Here is a 19,492-nt window from a genome sequence, read left to right on the forward strand (position 1 = left end):
CTATGGTGCCTGTGAGTTTGAACTTCCAAAATGTAGTTTAAATGCAGCTTTAAAGGGCTCTAAACGATCCCAGCCGAGGAATAAGGGTCTTATGTAGCATAACGATCTGTTATTTTATTAAAAAAAAAAAGAAAGAAAAAAAGTACAGCTTATATACTTTTTAACCTCAAATGCTCATCTTGTCTAGCTGTGCGTCAACTCGGTGTATTCCGGTTCAAGACAGTTAGGGTAGGTCGAAAAACTTCCATCTCATGTTCTCCAACTTCAAAATCATCCTACATTGCTACAGAAGTACTGACCCAGTGAACGTACAAAGAAGAACTAAATTCCCTTTACAAAAGGTAAAACAGCGATGTAGGATGATTTTGAAGTTGGAGGAGAAAATTTTTTGACAGGCACCATAGATGTCCACTATATGGACAGAAATTCTTTGTACACAGAGATTTTTTTGTACACAGTGTCGACCAGGAATTTTTTTTACTCATGTAACTCACTTTAATAAGAAATAATTTCACTTGGATAGTTTTGCTGGTGGGATCTTGACTTATTTTGGTTCAGCTGGAAAAGAAGGGCCTAAACAAATCTTCAAGTATTGTATGTAGTGATACTGATAAGATTTGGTATGGTTAAGTTGTGGATTGTCTCAAGAGAACGTATCCAGTCCAGACGGGCTCCTGGCTTTAGTGTGGCGCTGTAGCAGATCCTGTCCCATGTGAGCTGCCATCAGAGAGACCACAGAACTGTTCCCGGTGGCCACGGCAATATCATACGCCGTCTGGCCCCGATTGTTCTGCTTTCTGATACTTGCATTACACCTGCACAAGAATGCAGTATTTTTAAAACATGCCTTTGTAACTTTATCATCATTAATGTTTGCCAAACTCACCCCAGGAGTATCTCAACGCTCCTCAGGCCTTCATTTCCCAGAGCTGCAGCTTCATGCAGCGCTGTGTTATTCAACCTGTGAATAACACATATGATGAAAAGTATTAATTTGGCTCAGATTATTACTAGATGTATAAAAGGAAATCGAAAGGAACTTGTTTTGAACTCACGGCCCAGATGCCTGGTTAACGTCAGATTCTCTTTGCACTAGCACAGGAATGACATCATGATGCCCATTTAGCACTGCAGCAATCAGAACGGGTCGCCCATCACTTCCCAAACATGCTGGGTCAGCACCCTGCAGAGATCATTTTAAACACACCTTATATACCTAAAGGAGTAAACCTTGTGCATTTCAGCAAAATTTCACAGTAAAAAAAGGTCTAGTGATGTACAAAGCAGTCAGTTTCAACAAGGCGTTGCGAAATTGTGAAATCGGTGTGTGAAATCTTTTGCAAAATCACCTGGATTCCTACTGAAATTACTATATTTTGCCTTAAAGGCTGCTCATTTGCTCATTTACAGTTTCATAATTTTGTTCAGGACTGTACTAGAATATGTTTACATGTTTACATTTGAATGTTCAAAACACTCTTTTTTTTGTATAATTTACATTGGCGCACCTGTTTTTACTTTCTATCTGAACGCTCCATTTTAGATTGGGTTCCATTAAAACCGCCTTCTGAAAAGTGCAGTCTGCTCTGATTGGTCAGTTGGCCAGTTGGCCCAGTGTACCACTTAGAGCTTAGGTCTATGTTGGAAACTTAAAGAAGTAGTTCACTTCCAGAACAAAAATTTACAGATAATTTACTCACCCCCTTGTCATCGAAGATGTCCATGGCTTTCTTTCTTCAGTCATAAAGAAATTGTTTTTCAAGGATTTCTTGGTGCCCCCAAGTTTAAACTTCCAAAATGCACTTTCAATGCAGCTTCAAAGGGCTCTAAACGGTCCCAGCTGAGAAAGAAGGGTCTTATCTAGTGAAACGACTGGTTAATTTCTAAGACAATTTATATACTGTAGAAGTACCGACCCAGTGTTTACAAAGTGAACATGCAAAGAAGATCAAACGGCCTTTATACAAAAAAGCTAAAACAGCGATGTAGGGCGATTTTGAAGTTGGAGGAGAAAATGAGACAGTTTTTTGTCATACCCTAACTGTATTGATTTTTTTAAGTTAAAAAGTATATGAATTGTAAAAAAAAAAAAAAATTGAAAATAACCGATCATTTAGTTAGATAAGACCCTTCTTCCTTGGCTGGGATCATTTAGAGCCCTTTGAAGCTGCATTTAAACTACATTTTGGAAGTTAAAACTCGCGTGCACCATAGAAGTTCACTATATGGAGAGAAATCCTGAAATGTTTTCCTCGAAAAACATAATTTCTTCACAATTGAAGAAAGAAAGGCATGACATCTTGGATGACAAGAGGGTGAGTAACTAATCTGTAAATTTTTGTTCTGGAAGTGAACTACTCCTTTAATGCCCTTTACAGTAACTAATGAGTATCAGCTTCGAAGGCTTCCCAAGGCCCTGTAAATTCTAGCTAAACGTCAGTTTATTATTATTATTATTATTATTATTTTGGCTTTGACTTTGTGTTTTGTAACTTTGCAGATCGACTGCATGCAAACATACTTACATTACATACTAAAAAATGGTAAAATACAAACAAAAAAAAAAACTGGAACTGAGGAGTTTTTGGAGCTGTCAATGGTTCTTTGGCCTCACCTCGTCCAATAGCTGCTGCACTGCTGAGATCTGTCCCCGCCCCTCAGGCCCCACTTCCTTAAGAAGCAGACTGTCTTTAGACTCCTGAGAAAGACATTAACCGTCCTGATGAAATGTTTTTTTGTCCTACAAATAAAAAGGATTATTATGTAAATGTATGTGTGTGTGATACCGACCGGCTGCTTTTCTGTCACGTCTGAGCTTAACATCTTTTTCTGCTTCTTTTTGTTGACTGACAATCCTGCTGTATTAATGTTACTGTCTGTATAAACAAAATGTGAGACAGGAAAATAGTCATAAGCATCACTCTGATCATTTGCTATTATTAAATAAACAATAAATGTATCAATTAAAGTAGTAAGAGAAATAAATGAATTGTAATATTATTCATTATTAATAAATATTTTGATGTATAATATTTTTACTATTGTAAATTATTTCATGAAACAGTTATAGGGAACCCCAGGTATTAAGATTTGTATCGCTTAATATACCGTAAATATCTCTTACTGAAATATGTAGTAGAAAAGCCACAAAAGACCTACTTCATTTAAAGAATCCACATCATTTTATACATATTTTGGACTGTGGGGGGCGCCATTATTTTGATGACATGAAATGTTTGCACTCCTGAGCTACTGGTGCTAACTGTTGCTATTTTTATCACAACAAAAATCGGAACACAGGCTTAAACTAAATTCCGTTGGTCCATCGTTTTTTTCCCTATAAGGAGTCTAAATGCCCCTGTATATTCAAATGAAATCCGCACTGAGAAACTCCTTCAGTGGCTGCAGCGTCATGACAAGCGTTGACATGTTTACATCCAGCCAGGATGGCATCTAGCGTTTCTTGTCTCTGCCATTTGTAAGCTCTTTTAGTAACTATGATCTACTAAAGCCTCAAAGGCATCAGGGCTAAAGTGGAGAGAACAAAGACGCAGGGAAGTTTTATTTGTCCACAGGCATCTTCCAATTCTTTTGTCCTCTTATCGCTAGGAAAAGCAGTGAAGACTTGCATCGCTTCTCTGAAAATTACAACCAAGAGCCGCACAATGTGGCACTGTATCTGTATTTTATTTTCCGAGGTAATGCCAGTAGCTCACCGAGAAATAATGGCGCACCCCATAGTCTAAAATATATATAAAACTATGTGGATTTTTTAAATAAAGTTAATCTTTCATTGGTTTTCTACAAAATATTTTACTAACAGACATCATCTGCATTACATTAAGCCATACAAGTCTTTACACCCAGACTCCCTTTAATAATTCACAAATTATTATTTATTTAAAATATTACAATTTTAAACGTGTTAGTACCTGGACTGGCTGAATTTCTGCCTTCTGTCACAGCACTGAGATTCTGACTCTCTGATGCCACAGATCTGCTCTGCTGGCCTGCAGAAGACGACTGGAAGAACAACACGTATATGATCTCACACAGTGAAAAACATGCAAAGCTCAAGAGACTCTCTTTAGACTCAATGTAAAAGCTCTCAGAAGTATTTCTGACCCTGGATCCCTCCGGTGAGGCAGAGATGAAGTTGATACGCAGACTGACTTCATAGCTGTCCTCCTGAATAACAGCGGAGATCATCTAGAGAGGAGATTGACAAACACAAAATGTTCACATCACGCATTCAAACAATTTTTACTTATTTGGAAAGTTGTGGTATTACTCTGCCCAGGCGAGGTTCTCCAATCAGAGCTCTGAACTCAGTATTATTTTGAGTGTAGCTGCGCAGATGTGCGCAAATGTGATCCAGCTGTTTTCTCCAGTATCCTAAATCATACACACCACATAAATATCTAAAGAAGTGCTTATTTATTTGAAAAAACAAAAATCAGTGTACAGTAGTACCTCGGCCTGGACTAATGGCAGTGAGGAGGGGCTTCCTGTCACTCATCTGCTCTTGTCTGCTAAGCTCCGCCTCCCTCTGTTGGCTCCTTTTCTTCAGTTCAGTGCTGGATGGGAAAAACAGACCCGCTGTTTGTGTCTGTGCATCTGCGCACATGCGCAAACGCGTAGCTGGAGGCACAGTTGTTGATTCAGGTGCAGGAACTGTTTGCCAGGTGGCTGAAGACTATAGGGAGAGAGCGATGAGGATGATATAATACTGTACGCTTTTGATGAGCACTGAACAGGCAGTGTATTGTACCTGATCAGCTTCCTGTGCATCCTGTGCCTGGTTTATATGTGAGGGCGTCCTGGGTGGGCCGTCCAGGAAGACACCACAGCCACCGCAGTAATTAGCATAAGGGTGACTGCTAGATCCACACTGAGAGCAAGTCACAGAGCTGGCTTTGTGGCCGGGCTGCAAGTGCAAACATAAAATTACACAGCATTCGAGTTTACGCAAATACTGCAGAACACATGCAATGATATTCTGATTTAATCTCCACGTTATAATTTACACCAAATAAGCACGTCCATAAAAACGTTTAGTGACAAAGCAGTTTAAAACGGACATAAAGAACATGAAATCGTGAAAATGAAAATGTGAATAGTTTTATCAAATAAGAGAGATCATACAAATTCCATGTTATTTTTTATTTAGTACTGTCCTGAGTATGATATTTTACATAAAAGATGTTTACATATAGTCCACAAGACAAAAAAGTAGCTGAAATTATTAAAATAACCCCCTTTAAAAGTTTGGGAACCCTTGGTTTTTAATACTGTGTGTGGTTGCCTGGATGATCTATGACTGTTTTTTTGTTTTAAGATGGTTGTTCGTAAGTCCCTTGTTTGTTCTGAACAGTTAAACCGCCTGCTGTTCTTCACTAAAATCCTCCAGGTCTTGCAGATTCTTCAGTTTTCCAGCATCTTTTGCATATTTGAGGACAATTAAGGGACTCAAACACAACTATTAAAAAAGGTTCAAATATTCACTGATGCTCCAGAAGGAAACACAATGCATTAAGAGCTGGGGGGTGAAAACTTTTGGAATTTGAAGATCAAATAAATTATACTTCATTTGTCTTCCGGGAAACATGCAAGTATCTTCTGTTTTAACATATCTTATGTTTATAACATATACAATTTTAACATATTCCTCCTGTTCAAAAGTTTTCACCCCCGGCTTAATGCGTCGTGTTTCCTTCTGGCGCATCAGTGAATGTTTAAGTCCCTCAGTTGTCCTCAGTGTGAAAAGATGGATCTCACAATCACAGTCACTGCTGGAAAGGGTTCAAATATGCAAAAGATGCTTGCGAACTGAAGAATCTGCAGGACCTGAAGGATTTTTCTGAAGAACAGTGCTCAGTTTAACTGTTCAGAGCAAACAAGGGACTTCAAACCCAAACTTCTGAAGGGTTTTATTTTAATAATTTCAGCTATTTTTCTTGTGGACTATATGTAAACATTGTTTATGTAAAATATCTTACTGAGGACAGTACTAAATGATGTCTGATAACAAAGTTTGGGAGGAGCATGATCAGATAATCAACTAATTTGGCACAGGTGCAACTCGTCTAGCTAATCATCCAAATTAGCACAAGTCATATATATGCACACAGCTGACTTACCTCCGTCATTCGACTGTTTTTCGGCATCCCCCCTCCACCCCAACTCCTCACTCTTAACCTATCCTCATCCTATACTTGGAGTTCTCTGGGTTTGAGCCATATTCCGGGCTCGGAGCCCTCCCCCAGGACAGCACGCCAAAATATGCCTACTGTTTACTCAACTGGATTAGATGTAAAGGTGAACTCGTGAAATAAAAAAAACCCTCACATTTTGTATGATATCTCTTATTATTGTTGAAATTACTCACATTTTCACAGATTTTGTAAGGGGTTCCCAAACTTTCGCATGCCACTGTATAACACATAATCAACACAAATGAACAGAAATCGGTCTTCAGTGGTTCTGGTTTCTCACCTTTGCCCCACACCAGTCACAGAATCGAGCATCCGAGTGGTTGACTCTATTGCACTTGGAGCAGGAGACCATTTTGCCCTGTGAGCTGGGTACAGGTGCAGCATTCTGTCCGCTCAAAATCGGCTGTGGAATGATAAACACTGTTATAATAGTCTCCTATCAGAACTCTAATTATGATTTTAATTGGCTAAGGGAGTCGGGGCTCTTACTGTGCTTTGCTGAAGCAGCTGGGTTTCACAAGTGACACAGTGTGTGATATGAGCAGGATTTCCAGTCCCGCACAAATTACATATGATCATATCCTAGAATAATATGGATATAATATACTTATTTGATCTAATAAGTACATTTAATAGTCCACGACAGGTGAAAATGTACCTGTAGTCTCAGACTAGCCTGCGGCTGAAGTTGTTGAGTCAGTGGAGACTCGCACACCACACATGTGGACGTATTGAGAGGCACCATGGTATTACAATGCACACACAGACCCATCTATGAAAAAACACAGTGAATACTCACATTTTTGTGAAATTATCACTGATTATTTGAATTTCACTGTATCTTATAGTAACAGAATATGTTGTACCTGTCCTCCTTCAGTAGGGGGCAGTCTTTGACCAGGTATCGGAGGCACTGGTGCTCCACAGTGCAGGCAGAATCGGGCAAAAGGATCCGAAGGACGATGACTCAGGCACTTTGGACATCTTCAGGACGATGAATATTAACACAAACATTTAAATAACAAATACATTGAATATGTGACTCTGGATCACAAAACCAGTCATAAGTGTCATTTTTTCAAAATTGAGATTTATACGTCATATTAAAGCTGGATAAATAAGCTTTTCATGAATGTATAGTTTGTTAGGATGGGACAATATTTGACCGAGATACAACTATTTAGAAATCAGGAATCTGAGGGTGCAAAAAAATCTAAATATTGGGAAAACTGCCTTTAAAGTTCTTCAAATAATGTTCTTAACAATGTATATTACTAATCAAAAATGAAGTTTTCATACATTTACAGTAGGAATTTTACAAAATATCTTCATGGAACATGATCTTTACTTAATTTTCTAATGATTTTTGCCATAAAAGAAAAAATCAATAATTTTGACCCAAACCATGTATTTTTGGCTATTGCTACAAATAAACCCCAGCGACTTAAGACTGGTTTTGTGGTCCAGGGTCACATATAAACATATACCTCACCTAAGGAAATCTGTTTCTCTCTGGATCCGTGACATCTGAGTGCTCGTTAAGTTTTTCAACAGGCTTTCCACATCTGCACTCTGGTTCTGGTGGGATTGAGAATGAATGAGTAAAAACAGGATGTAGTTTGTTTATGGTTTGAGATAACTGTTGTCAGCGAGGGTGTTTGAGAGGGTTTTTATACATGTTGTTAATCATTACTTGTGTGTTTTGTGCCGTCAGCCGTTTAGATGAAATAGGACCAAGACGTTGTGAGAGGAATCGAGGGCCTTTCAAAGCTCTTCGAGAGTCACTGCTGGGAATATCTGACGTAAAACAGCGCAAAATTGGCACGAGACAGTCAAGAGGCTGTGTCTGTATCGAATGCACACTGACGACCAAATGATTTACCTAAATACTTAGTAGAGGAAACACCAGCTCCATTTTCAATCTCCTTCAGATTCATTAATGAATCCTGTTCAGTGTAAAAGTAATATTTATAATACATATTTTTACATACATGCAATATTATTATGCAAAAACCAGAATGGGTTTAATACTGACATCCTTGCCATTGATCGGTCGTCCGTTTCTCGAAGCGTCATCCTCATCGCCTGTAGTCAAATCCTGCTCGTCTGAAGGAGACGGCGCCACTGTGAAAACCTTGGTGACGACTGCACTCTGACGCCCATCGCTGCATTACATTACAAACGTTTTTTATTTGGGTCAGTCTGTAGTATAATTTGTTATTGGGTGTTTTTTCAATTACAGGTACTTAGAAAACTAAGAAAATAAATCCTCTTTTCACACTCCCACTGGTTTATTTAATTGCCTGCTAACAATGGATATACATACATCAAATGTGAATTTTGTAATTTTTTTTGGAATATTTGTAGTATATTTCAAATATATATTGGGTGTAATAGCATTCGGTTATGGAAATGACAGTGATGGAAATGACTATGAAATAAAAAAAAAATGATTTTGCTCTTGCTTAGGTTAATTTGACATTCAGAAATGTATGCATAACAAAAATACACAAAATTAAATGAAATTATAACTTGACTGGAAATTTTAAAAATGCTGTTCTTAAGTGTTGTTTATAGTGCTGTCAAATCGATTAATTGCGATTAATTGCATCCAAAATAAAAGTTTGTGTTTACATAATATATGTGCATGTGATACACACACACACACACACACAAATGCACATGTATATATATTTACATGTATATATGCATTAATATTTATATACGATTTATATTACATTTATTTGTAATATACATTACATTTGATATATATTACATTATTTCTTATATATATATATATGTATGTGTGTATATTTATAGATTATATATATACATATATATATATATATATATATATATACATATATATTACAAGGAAATATATTTTATTATTTTGGATGTGATTAATCGCGATTAATCGATTTGATAGCACTAGTTGTTTACTATGATTTTTCTGATTTCATGATTTTTCATGATTGTTTTCTTCACCATCATGTCTCATATTTCATTTAAAGCTCTTCACTGACAAAACTAGCGGGGTAAAAATGATGGCTGTGGTGGAAATTACATCACATGGGAGAGTTTGTGTAAAACTTTGTATAAATTTATATTAAAAAACAAATGGTTTATACCAATTGTTTATTTTACTCTTTATAGTGTTATTTTATTTTTAATATTATTTACATTTTATGATTTATTTTATATTATTTATATTATTTTAGTATTAAAAATGTGGGTACAGAGCCCTGAAAAGGACATGTTGATGATAAAAAAAAAAAAAAAAATAATAATAATAAAATAAATAATAATTTTTGAAGAAACATTATATTTCAGCGTTTTTGTGTTCTCTCTCAAAACTGTTCCCCCACCAAAAACAACAACAACAAACAGTTTTGCGAGAGAAGGCAAATGTTTTGGAAGAGAATGCAAAGTTACTTAGGGGAACGCAATAGTTTTGTGAGAAGATGTTAGAAAAGCAGACAAAAATAAATAATAAGGGCAATGTTCCAAGACAGTTTTAATATAATGTAATGCACACCCTCTCTGTGAAAACCCAGCTAAAGTCTTTTATGTGTGTAATTGATTGTTTTCTACATAAAATCATCATTCATTAGGTAAAGAACATTCTGTGAAAATGTAACCTTGATATCTTTAATACTGACTGAGTAAGGCCATGTCAAAGATTGAAATAATGGCTGAACTCAAACTCATACTTAGATTTTGAGACTTGGATTTCACAAAACAAAACCCTGCAATGCCTGTAATCAAACAACACCCATCCTATTATAAACAACATAGCATAAAATGAACCTACACGGTGACAGCCATGGCTCTCACGGACACTTTCCCCACAGGTAAGCGAATAGGTTCAGTGTACTTAAGAGTGCTGTCACCAAAACCCGGCCTCTTCATCATCTCCGGCTTACTGCCGTCCAGCGTGTACAGGACATTCGCATCAGACGATTCTGGGAAATATGCATTATTAAACACATGAAGTTCAACAAGCAAAGAAGAAACTTGTGGTACAACCGCACTGACTCACCGGATTTGATCTCAACAGGGGTGCAAGAGTCAATCTCATGCTTGGCTTTGCCTGGAGGCGGCATGCGAATGGGTATTATTTGAGGTGCTGCCACTGAACCTGCTGTCATGTTTGCACTCTTCAACCTGCAATATAGGTAAAAAAAAAACGTTAGAAGAAATCATAACTACGCAAAAATGATTAACGGTTAGTTTAATTCGGCACGTGCATAAAATGAGAAAATATGAGCTTACAAAATCTACCGTCGTGACTATTTGTGTAGATGAAAGTATGTCACAACTTGAAACATAAACGATATTTCCTAACACAGCGCTGTATCCAACGACGCTGTAGTGATACACTCAACACACAACGGACGCGCTATTGGTTCGTCACGTATCCCATAGCAACCGAGTAGTACGCATGCGCTTGGCCGCTGTGGGATTCCTGTACCCTCAAGTTTAAAGGAATAATTCATCCCAAATGAATCTGGTCAGTGTTAACTCGCACTCATGTTTTTCCAAACCCATGTTTCCTGCTTTCTCATGTGGAACACAAAATGAGAGAATATGATGTACGTAAGTGCTTATGAAATGTTTTGTTGATCACTGCATTATTGTCTATGTTTTCGAATATTTCATCTAATATGATGATTTTAAAAATTATTATTAATATCAAGGTTGTGAACAATTTTCAATTATAAATAGATAGATAGATAGATAGATAAACTAATTAATGAATAGATAGATAAACTAATCAATGAATTAACAAATAGATAGACAGATAGATAGATAGATAGATAAACTGATTTATTGAATAGATAGACAGACAGACAGACAGACAGATAGATAGATAGTCCAAAACCATAGTTAAATTGTGGTTACCGTGGTATAATAGTAACCATGTTTTTTAGTTTTATTTGTAGTAAAACCATGGTAAAATTTTAGTAAGGGGATAGATAGATAGAAAAACAAAGAGGCAAGACCAACCCAGATTTGAAAAAAGTAACGCAAAAGTGCGTAACACATTACATTCCATAAAAAGCAATTAAGTAACGTAATTAGCTACTTTTTCAGGGAGTAATGCAAAATTGTAATGCATTGCTTTTAAAAGTAACTTTCCCCAACACTGTTTATAACATTTCACTTTATTTACCAGCGTTATTTATAAATGTAATAATTTTGTGCTTATCTGTGTTTAACCTAAACTAAAAGTAATGTTAATGTAGACCTACATACCGGTAGCCTATCTAAATATGATTTTATAATTTTATGCTATATAGACCTACCTCCTTACCCTCCACTGGATGTATAATGAGCTTTAATAAGCTACAGTTTGTTATTTTATAATCCCTAGTCATACTTCTGTGGATATTTTGGTGAAAGTAACTCAAAAGTAACTTAAAAGTAGTGTAACGCATAAAGTAACTTGCCCAACACTGTTGATGTTTATATGCCTAAACTTAATTTTTCTCGTCCTCCAGCACAGTAGGTTGCGCTACAAACCTTTTGGTTGGTTCGCACTGTGCCAGTCTGTGTTGCCACGTCCACTCTTTATAAGCGTTTTGGGGCTTATGTCGCTTATAAATATTGGAAATCGCGGTTGTGAATTTTTTAAGCTGTTTTGAAACAAACTGGAGTTTATGTAAACAAAAGCGCTTATTTCCTCTGCATAAACAGAGGCAAGTCTCTGACTGTGGGCTTGTGTTTAAATACAACAGCTTGTTTATTTTTACGCGATCTGGCAACCCAGCCTGCAAACTCTCTCCGCCTATCGGAAGACCATGAGTGCAGACTGAAATTCGACACAGCAATCCCTTCAGCTTTAAATTTATTGAATGTGCAATTATTATTATTGACATTTGACTTTCTCGTCAAGTAATGCCTTTCTAATAGACAATGACGGAAGTTAAAGTCAAAAAAGAGTCCACGGACCCTGTGGATATCGAGAATAGGTGAGTTCAGCGCAGGTTCACACATGGCCTGGTAACAACATGACAACATGTAGATGAATTTAGAATTAGTCAAAATTACTTTCATACCTGCTTTGTCCTTTGTGTGTATTGCAAGTATTTAAAAAGTAACCAATATCCGACCCAGCAGATGAGCAGTGTGGTTATAATATGTGTATGCTTTCTGTTTTTTTAATAGCGTGTGAGTTTATACATCTAATTATCTTGTATTGTATGTATATGTCGCTGCATTCAAGACTTCACGTAAATTTTATATTCATAAATGTAAGTGCCTTAAAACAAAGCCATTGTTTTCTGTCTTTCAAAAGGAATTTTGGTTGTTCAGTAAATCTGTAAGACTCTTAAAATGTAAAAGTGGAAGAAGACTGTTTAGTTTATTGAAGAAATGTAAACTATTAGAAGACCCAACTGTCTAATTTTTATTTTATTTATTATTATTATTATATATTTTTTTCTCTCATATTTTCTTTTGATCTGTGCTCTGTTCTTTAGGACATTCTTATTATCTTGCATTGCCTTATTGTATCTGTTTTCTTGCAATAAAAAAAAAAAAAAAAAAAAGACTTCACGTTTAAGTTCTGTAAGAGTAGTTACGTCAGTTACGTCGCTTGCGTTTAAGTGATTTTTGAATTAATTGAATTTATTCCCTGAACAATTTTTTGTCTTTTACACTTAGTCTCAAAAAGAGGAAGACTTCTATCGCTGTTTCAACATAGTACAGATCAAAGGAACGTCTTTTGCCATTCTTGTGCTGCCGCAGAGAATGTTGGGAAATGTAGTTGATTTTAATCTTTTTTTTTTTCTGTTAAAGGATAAAAGAGCTGTGTCAGCAGTTTCCACATGGGATCACAGACCAGGTCATCCAGAATGACATGCCTCACGTTGAGGCGCAGCAGCGGGCCACGGCCATTAACAGACTGCTGTCTGTGGTGAGACGTTCAGCTCCAGCTGACAATGCATGAAACATGTTGCCACATGCATATTCATGTCTGATTCTTTATTTCTGTTCTCAGGGTCAGTTAGACTTGCTTAGAAACAGCAGTGGCCTTTTATACAGACTTAAGGATGCTCAGTCTGCAAGGTTTGTCTCTTTAAATGCAATGTGTGCGTGAGCATACAAATTTATTGGATTAAAAAAAAAAACAAGAACATTTATATATTTAAATATCACATTTGTTTGTTTTAAGTATGTATTGTTTTATGCTGCTTTTTTACAGTAAAGTTAAAGGCTCTGATAACCAAGAAAAACTAGTTTACCAGATCATAGAAGATGCTGGGAATAAAGGTAAAATGCATTTAGTATTTTGCATTGGTTTGTGTTGATAAAGAAAGTGTATTATAATTGATTTTTTCCACAATTTCTGAAGGAATTTGGAGCAGAGACATCAGATATAAGAGTAACCTTCCACTCACAGAAATCAATAAGATCCTCAAGAACCTTGAGAGTAAGAAACTCATCAAAGCGGTGAAGTCTGTGGCGGTGAGTTGCTTTCCAAACATTATTTAAACATTTACAATGTTTGATTTGCTTCAGATCTACTAAAAATGTCTTTTTTTTTAAAAAACAGGCCTCTAAGAAGAAGGTCTACATGCTGTACAACCTACAACCGGACCGATCTGTGACAGGAGGCGCTTGGTATAGCGATCAAGATTTCGAGTCTGAGTTTGTTGAGGTTCTCAACCAACAGTGCTTTAAGTTTCTGCAAAGTAAGGTGAGATTGTAATATTTTTGGGATCTTGGGCTTTCAAAGCTAGCTTGCAAATTGCTATCCTCTCTAAAATCGCCTACACTACTTTTAATAGAAATGTGTGTATTTTCAGGCCGAAGCAGCGAGAGATAGTAAGCAGAGCCCTATGGTGCAAAGAAACAGCTCATTTGCCACCTCTCACGAAGTGTGGAAGTACATCTGTGAGCTCGGCATCAGCAAAGTGAGTGTGAATAATATCCGCAAGGAATAGTTCAGCCAAAAATAGAAATAAAGTTTACTCACCCTCGGGCCATCCAAGATGTAGATGAGTGCTTCTTCATCAGAACAGATTTGGAGAAATTTAGCAGCACTTGCTCACCAGTGGATCTTCTGTAGTGAATGGGTGCTGTCACTTGATTGAATGAAATGAATAGGTTTAATGTGTTGTGACGTTTCTGTTTGCAGGTGGATTTGTCCATGGAGGACATTGAGACCATTCTAAATACGTTGATCTTTGATGGCAAAGTGGAGATGACCATAATCGCTGCTAAAGAGGGGACGGTGGGGAGTGTAGATGGACAGATGAAGCTCTACAGGGGTGTGAATCCCATAATTCAACCCACTGGCCTGGTCAAAACACCATGTGGACTGTGTCCGGTAAGCTTTTCATACAGTTATAATAATCACAAGTTGGGCTGTATGATAAATATCGAATTAAAATTGTATTGTGACATTGCTTAGAGTGGTTGTCACTCTAAGCTAAAACTTCACCCAAAAATTAAAATTGGCTGGAAATCTACACACACTTAAGCCTGGGATGCACCACGCCAACTTCAAAGAACTAGCGGTGATAAAAGCAGATGGTGCCTTCGCCAAAAAAGCCGTGCTTAAACACACCGCTCAGATTACAGCCGACTGCAAACTAACACATGCATTCTGTGCCTGCGTGAGAAGATTTAGCTGTCTATCTCAGTAGCTTTTAAAGGGGTCCTATTGTGTTTTTTCACTTTTTGAATTTTAGTTACAAATCTCAAAGTCCACTCCAAAAGGAGTCTCTTTTCAAGAACTACAACGAACGTCTACTTTGAACTACAACGTTTGTTTTCCGCATGCAATTATGTCACAACGTGGTCCATTAGAATATCATTAAATTAAATCCCACCTACGGAAATTCTTTTGCTTACGGAAAGTATTATTTACTCACCCTCCATGCATCCTAAGTGTGTATGACTTCTTTCTTTCAGACGAATGCAATCGGAGTTATATTACAAATGATCCTGGCACTCCCAAGCTTTAGAACGGCATAGACGGGTGGTTTTATTCATTAGTCCAAAACAAGTCAATTATCGATGCTAATCTAGCTTGCACTAGTTGCTTTGGCAAGGGCGTAGCAGGATGAAAACACAATCTAAGCTGTTCGCCAATCGCAGCGCACTGGGACAGCTAACCAATCACAACACATTCCGTTTTTCGGAAGGCGGGCCTTCATTAAACCCGGAACTAATCGAGCCATTTGTGCCAGGCTGGGGAGGTATTGTAATAATGTAAATTATGTGAAAAATAATGCGTTTTTCGATCCAACAAGCATGACAGCATGTTCTAGTACACCCCAAAACAAAATCAAGACTTTGGAAAAGAGCAAAATAGAGTACATATTCGTTTAATAGTATATATTCGTCATTCAAAAGGGGAAACTCTAACAAGGATATACAAGATATACGAAACGTATTGCTTATCATTTTGAATATTAGTTATGTTGATCACTTTCTTCATTTTAGGCGGCTCATGTTATTATGATAATATTCAAATAGTGGAATGCTTGGGTAAGATTGCATAACATTGGAACACCCTTCTGTTTGTGGCCGATGGCCCGACGCTGGCCGATGGCCCGACGTTGACCGACTGTCGGCTTGATGTGTCCTATATAAGATTTGGATGACTTTGTTGCTTCTTTGGAACAGATTTTGAGAAATTTAGCTTTAAATCACTTGATCACCAGCCCATTTCTGCCACTGAATAAGCAATAAAAAAAGGTAATTGTGACTTTTTATCTCGCAATTCTGACTTTTTTTTTTTCTCAGAATTGTGTGATATAAACTCAGAAATAAAGTCAGGATTATGTGACTTAAAGTCGCAGTTGCGAATTATAAAGTCATCAAACTCTTAATTTCAAACTGTCAATTCTTTTTCTTTTTTTAAGCTCTATTTGTGGCATTTTTTGCCTTTATTGTGATAGGACAGATCAGAATTGACAAGAAGTGAAGTGGGAGAGAGAAGGGGGTGGAATCGGGAAAGGTCCTCGAGTCAGGATTCGAACACGGGACGCCTAGAGCGTAACGGGGCTGTATGTCGGCGCACTGCCCACAAGGCTGACATAAACTCTTAATTCTGAGAAATAAATTTGCAATTCTTAGAAAAAAGAAATGTCAGAATTGTGACTTTTACAGATACAATGAGAAAAATAAAAATACAGATGCAAACTCACAATTACGAAACAAAAGTCAAAATTGTGACTTGTGACATTAAAACTCTGAATTGCAAGTTAATTTCTCAAAATTGCTTCACCTTTATTTATATAGCGTTTTAACAATACAGATTGTGACAAAGCGGCTTTACAGTATAAAATAGGAAATAGTGCATCAATAATGCAAAAGGACATTTCATAATCCCTCATAATTCTGGGAAAAAGTCAGAATTACAAAAAAAGCAGGAATTGCGAGATGGCTCACAATTATAAGAAAAAAGTCAGAATTGCAAGAAAATTATGCAATATAAACATGCAACTGTGAGAAATAACTTGCAATTTTGCAAAATAAAGTCAGAATTGCGAGTCACAATTCTATTTAGCAGAAATATCTTACAATTCTGAGAAAAAAGTCAGAATTGCGAGATGTAAATTTAGAATTGTGAGATATAAACTCACAATTACAAGAAAAAAGTCAAAATTGCGAGATACAAATTCGCAATTGCGAGAATATTATGCAATCTAAACTTGTAATTCTGAGAAATAAGGTCAGAATTGCAAGCTGTGTAGTCACAATTCTGACTTTATTTTGGAGAATTAAGTTTATTTGTCAGAATTGCATGTTTATATTGCATAATTCTGACTAAAACATGCAATTGCAAGATTATATATCACAATTCTCAGAAAAAAGTCTTAATTGTGAGATACAAACTTGCAATTGCAAGAAAATTATGTGACATAAACATGCAATTCTGTAATATAAAGTCATAATTTTATTTCACAGAATTGCAAGTTTATTTCTCAGAATTGTAAGTTAATCTATGCAACTGCGATTTTATATCTTATAGTTCTGAGAAAAGAAGTCAGAATTGTGAGATAAACTCAGGATGGTGAGTAAATTATGCAATGTAAACTCGCAATTCTGAAAAAAAAATTCACAGTTCTGAGAAATAAAGTTAAGAATTGCGAGTTTAGATCACATAATTCTGACAATTACTAGTTTATATTATGCAGTTGCTCAGGAAAAAAACTGAAAATGTGAGATAAAAAGCTGCAATTACCTTTTTTTTTTTTTTTTTTTTTTTTTTTTTTATTCAGTGGCGAGAAGAAGCTAAATCTTGGATGGCCTGAAGCTCACTACATTTTCATTATTGGATGAACTATTTGTTCAATGTGCCAAGTTAACCTCAGTAACTCTCTGTTTTACAGGTGTTTGATGACTGTCACGAAGGAGGCGAAATCTCTCCATCCAACTGTGTTTACATGGCTGAGTGGCTGGATTTCTGAAAAGCCAACCGGATGTCTTTTGTTTTTCTCTGTGGAGAAAGTATTTTTCATGCAGCGATTCGATGCAACTGAAGATATCTTTTTATTTATGTTTTGAACAGTAATGGCTTTAATGACTCAAGCTGAGCTACATTAAGTGAATAAGAAGCAGCTCCCATCTGGTCTTCAGTGAAATTTGGACACATGAGACTGATTTTCATTTTTTTTTTTTTTTTTTTTTTTTTTTGTTTGTTATTGCTTCTCTTCACCCACAGATATGTCTTTAATGATATACCTCGACCATATCAATAAATAAAGGTTTTCATATTTGTTGATAGGTAGTCTGCATATTGGAGTGTATGGTTGTGCACTTCTATCATTTTTATGCACTGCATCCATTTTTAGCAGATTGTTAGCAATTCATAGTTGCAATTCTGAGAAATAAATCAAAATTGCGAGATATAAACTTACAATTTTGACTTTTTTTTTTCTCTGAATTGCAAATTTATGTCTTGCAATTGTGACTTTTACAAATACAATGGTGAAAAATAAAAATACAGATACAAACTCGCAATTGTGAGTTTATATCTTGAAATTCTGACTTTTTGTGACTTCTGAAAATGAACGAAGGTCTTACAGGTTTGGAACGACATGAGGAGGCGTAATTAAAGACAGCATTTTCATTTTTGGGTAAACATTTAAAACTTTCTCAAAGTCGTGAGTGGGCATATTTTATATGTTTAAAAAAATAGTAAAGTTTTATAATATTTGTTGGCATAATTTCACATTTTAAGCAATAACTTGAAATGCATTGTGGACTACATGATGCTTCAGATGTTGTTCTTAAACTCTTTAACTTATAACTTATTAAAAATATTCAAGGTTCATACAGTACCAGTCAAAAGTTTTTTAATGTTTTTTTTTTTTTTTTAAAAAAAAGAATTCTCTTCTGTTCACCAAGCCTGCGTTTATGTGATCCAAAGTATAGCAAAAACAGTAAAAGTTCTGAATATTTTTACTATTTAAAATAACTGTTTTCTATTTGAATATTTTTTAAAATGTAATTTATCCCTGAGATTTCAAAGCTGATTTTTTTAGCATCATTACTCCAGTCACATAATCCTTCAGAAACCATTCTAATATTCTGATTTGCTGCTCAAAAAACATTTATTATTATGTTGAAAACAGCTGAGTACAATTTTTTCAAGTTTCTTTATCTTTGCCATCCCGTTTGATCAATTTAAAGCATCCCTGCTAAATAAAAATATTAATTTCTATAATTTCGTCCCCCCCAAAAAGCTTGACTCCAAGCTTTTGAATGGTGTAGTGTACAATGTTACAAAAGCTTTTTATTTCAGATAAATGCTGATCTTCGAATCTTTCTATTCATCAAACAATCCTGAAAAAAATGCATTCAACTGTTTTAAATATTAATAATGATAATGATTAAATAATGTTTCTTGAGCAGCAAATCGGCATATTAGAAAGATTTCTAAAGCACTGTGTGATGTTGAACCCTGGAGTAATGATGCTGAAAATGTAGCTTTGATCACAAGAATAAATTACATTTTAAAATATATTCAAATAGAAAAGCTATTTTAAATAGTATTTCAAAATTGTACTGTTTTTGATGTACTTTGGGTCAAATAAATGCAGGCTGGTGAGCAGAAGACACTTCTTTATTTAAAAAATAAATGAATGAATAAATCTTACTGTTCAAAAACTTTTGACTGGTAGTTTACACACCCAATAAACTGCTTATTTTATTCACATTCTTTCCACACCTGCAGTAGTTTATTATGCATGTGCTGGATTACATCGATATGCCAGTAGGTGGCGAAAATTGATCGTTTATAATTTACTATT

At 35.9% G+C, this 19,492-nt stretch overlaps 2 protein-coding genes across 2 annotated transcripts; one reads left to right on the forward strand and one right to left on the reverse strand.

The window, feature by feature from the left end:
- On the reverse strand, positions 1–10,590 carry dzank1 (double zinc ribbon and ankyrin repeat domains 1). The gene is made up of 21 exons (XM_051094207.1): positions 10,491–10,590; positions 10,258–10,382; positions 10,030–10,180; positions 8,251–8,380; positions 8,098–8,161; positions 7,909–8,012; positions 7,708–7,793; positions 7,082–7,199; positions 6,874–6,987; positions 6,705–6,797; positions 6,496–6,618; positions 4,772–4,927; positions 4,474–4,696; positions 4,292–4,395; positions 4,126–4,209; positions 3,933–4,023; positions 2,791–2,876; positions 2,615–2,698; positions 1,056–1,183; positions 887–961; positions 1–815 (listed from the first exon to the last, which is right to left on the reverse strand). Exons 2-21 carry the CDS (start codon positions 10,364–10,366, stop codon positions 644–646), a joined length of 2,295 nt encoding a protein of 764 aa, XP_050950164.1. The 5' UTR covers positions 10,367–10,382; positions 10,491–10,590; the 3' UTR covers positions 1–643.
- A 1,414-nt stretch (positions 10,591–12,004) lies between these two features.
- On the forward strand, positions 12,005–17,953 carry polr3f (polymerase (RNA) III (DNA directed) polypeptide F). The gene is made up of 9 exons (XM_051094079.1): positions 12,005–12,190; positions 13,020–13,137; positions 13,222–13,289; positions 13,426–13,493; positions 13,576–13,688; positions 13,777–13,920; positions 14,030–14,137; positions 14,362–14,553; positions 17,570–17,953. The coding sequence occupies exons 1-9, from the start codon at positions 12,135–12,137 to the stop codon at positions 17,645–17,647; spliced, it is 945 nt and encodes a 314-aa protein (XP_050950036.1). The 5' UTR covers positions 12,005–12,134; the 3' UTR covers positions 17,648–17,953.
- The last annotated feature ends 1,539 nt before the right edge of the window (positions 17,954–19,492 follow it).

Source organism: Labeo rohita, chromosome 22 (assembly GCF_022985175.1).
Source record: "Labeo rohita strain BAU-BD-2019 chromosome 22, IGBB_LRoh.1.0, whole genome shotgun sequence".
Lineage (NCBI taxonomy): Eukaryota > Metazoa > Chordata > Actinopteri > Cypriniformes > Cyprinidae > Labeo > Labeo rohita.

What these genes read in the sequence shown, in the direction of transcription:
- dzank1 (XM_051094207.1), bottom strand. Translation starts at nt 10,366, where the DNA reads ATGACAGCAGGTTCAGTGGCAGCACCTCAAATAATACCCATTCGCATG. An exon ending in CCCCTACTGAAGGAGGACAG is followed by an intron (nt 6,988 to 7,081) that starts GTACAACATATT and finishes GTTTTTTCATAG; the next exon opens with ATGGGTCTGTGTGTGCATTG. An exon ending in ATGCACAGGAAGCTGATCAG is followed by an intron (nt 4,697 to 4,771) that starts GTACAATACACT and finishes CTCTCCCTATAG; the next exon opens with TCTTCAGCCACCTGGCAAAC.
- polr3f (XM_051094079.1), top strand. Translation starts at nt 12,135, where the DNA reads ATGACGGAAGTTAAAGTCAAAAAAGAGTCCACGGACCCTGTGGATATC. An exon ending in AAGCGGTGAAGTCTGTGGCG is followed by an intron (nt 13,689 to 13,776) that starts GTGAGTTGCTTT and finishes TTTAAAAAACAG; the next exon opens with GCCTCTAAGAAGAAGGTCTA. An exon ending in CACCATGTGGACTGTGTCCG is followed by an intron (nt 14,554 to 17,569) that starts GTAAGCTTTTCA and finishes TCTGTTTTACAG; the next exon opens with GTGTTTGATGACTGTCACGA.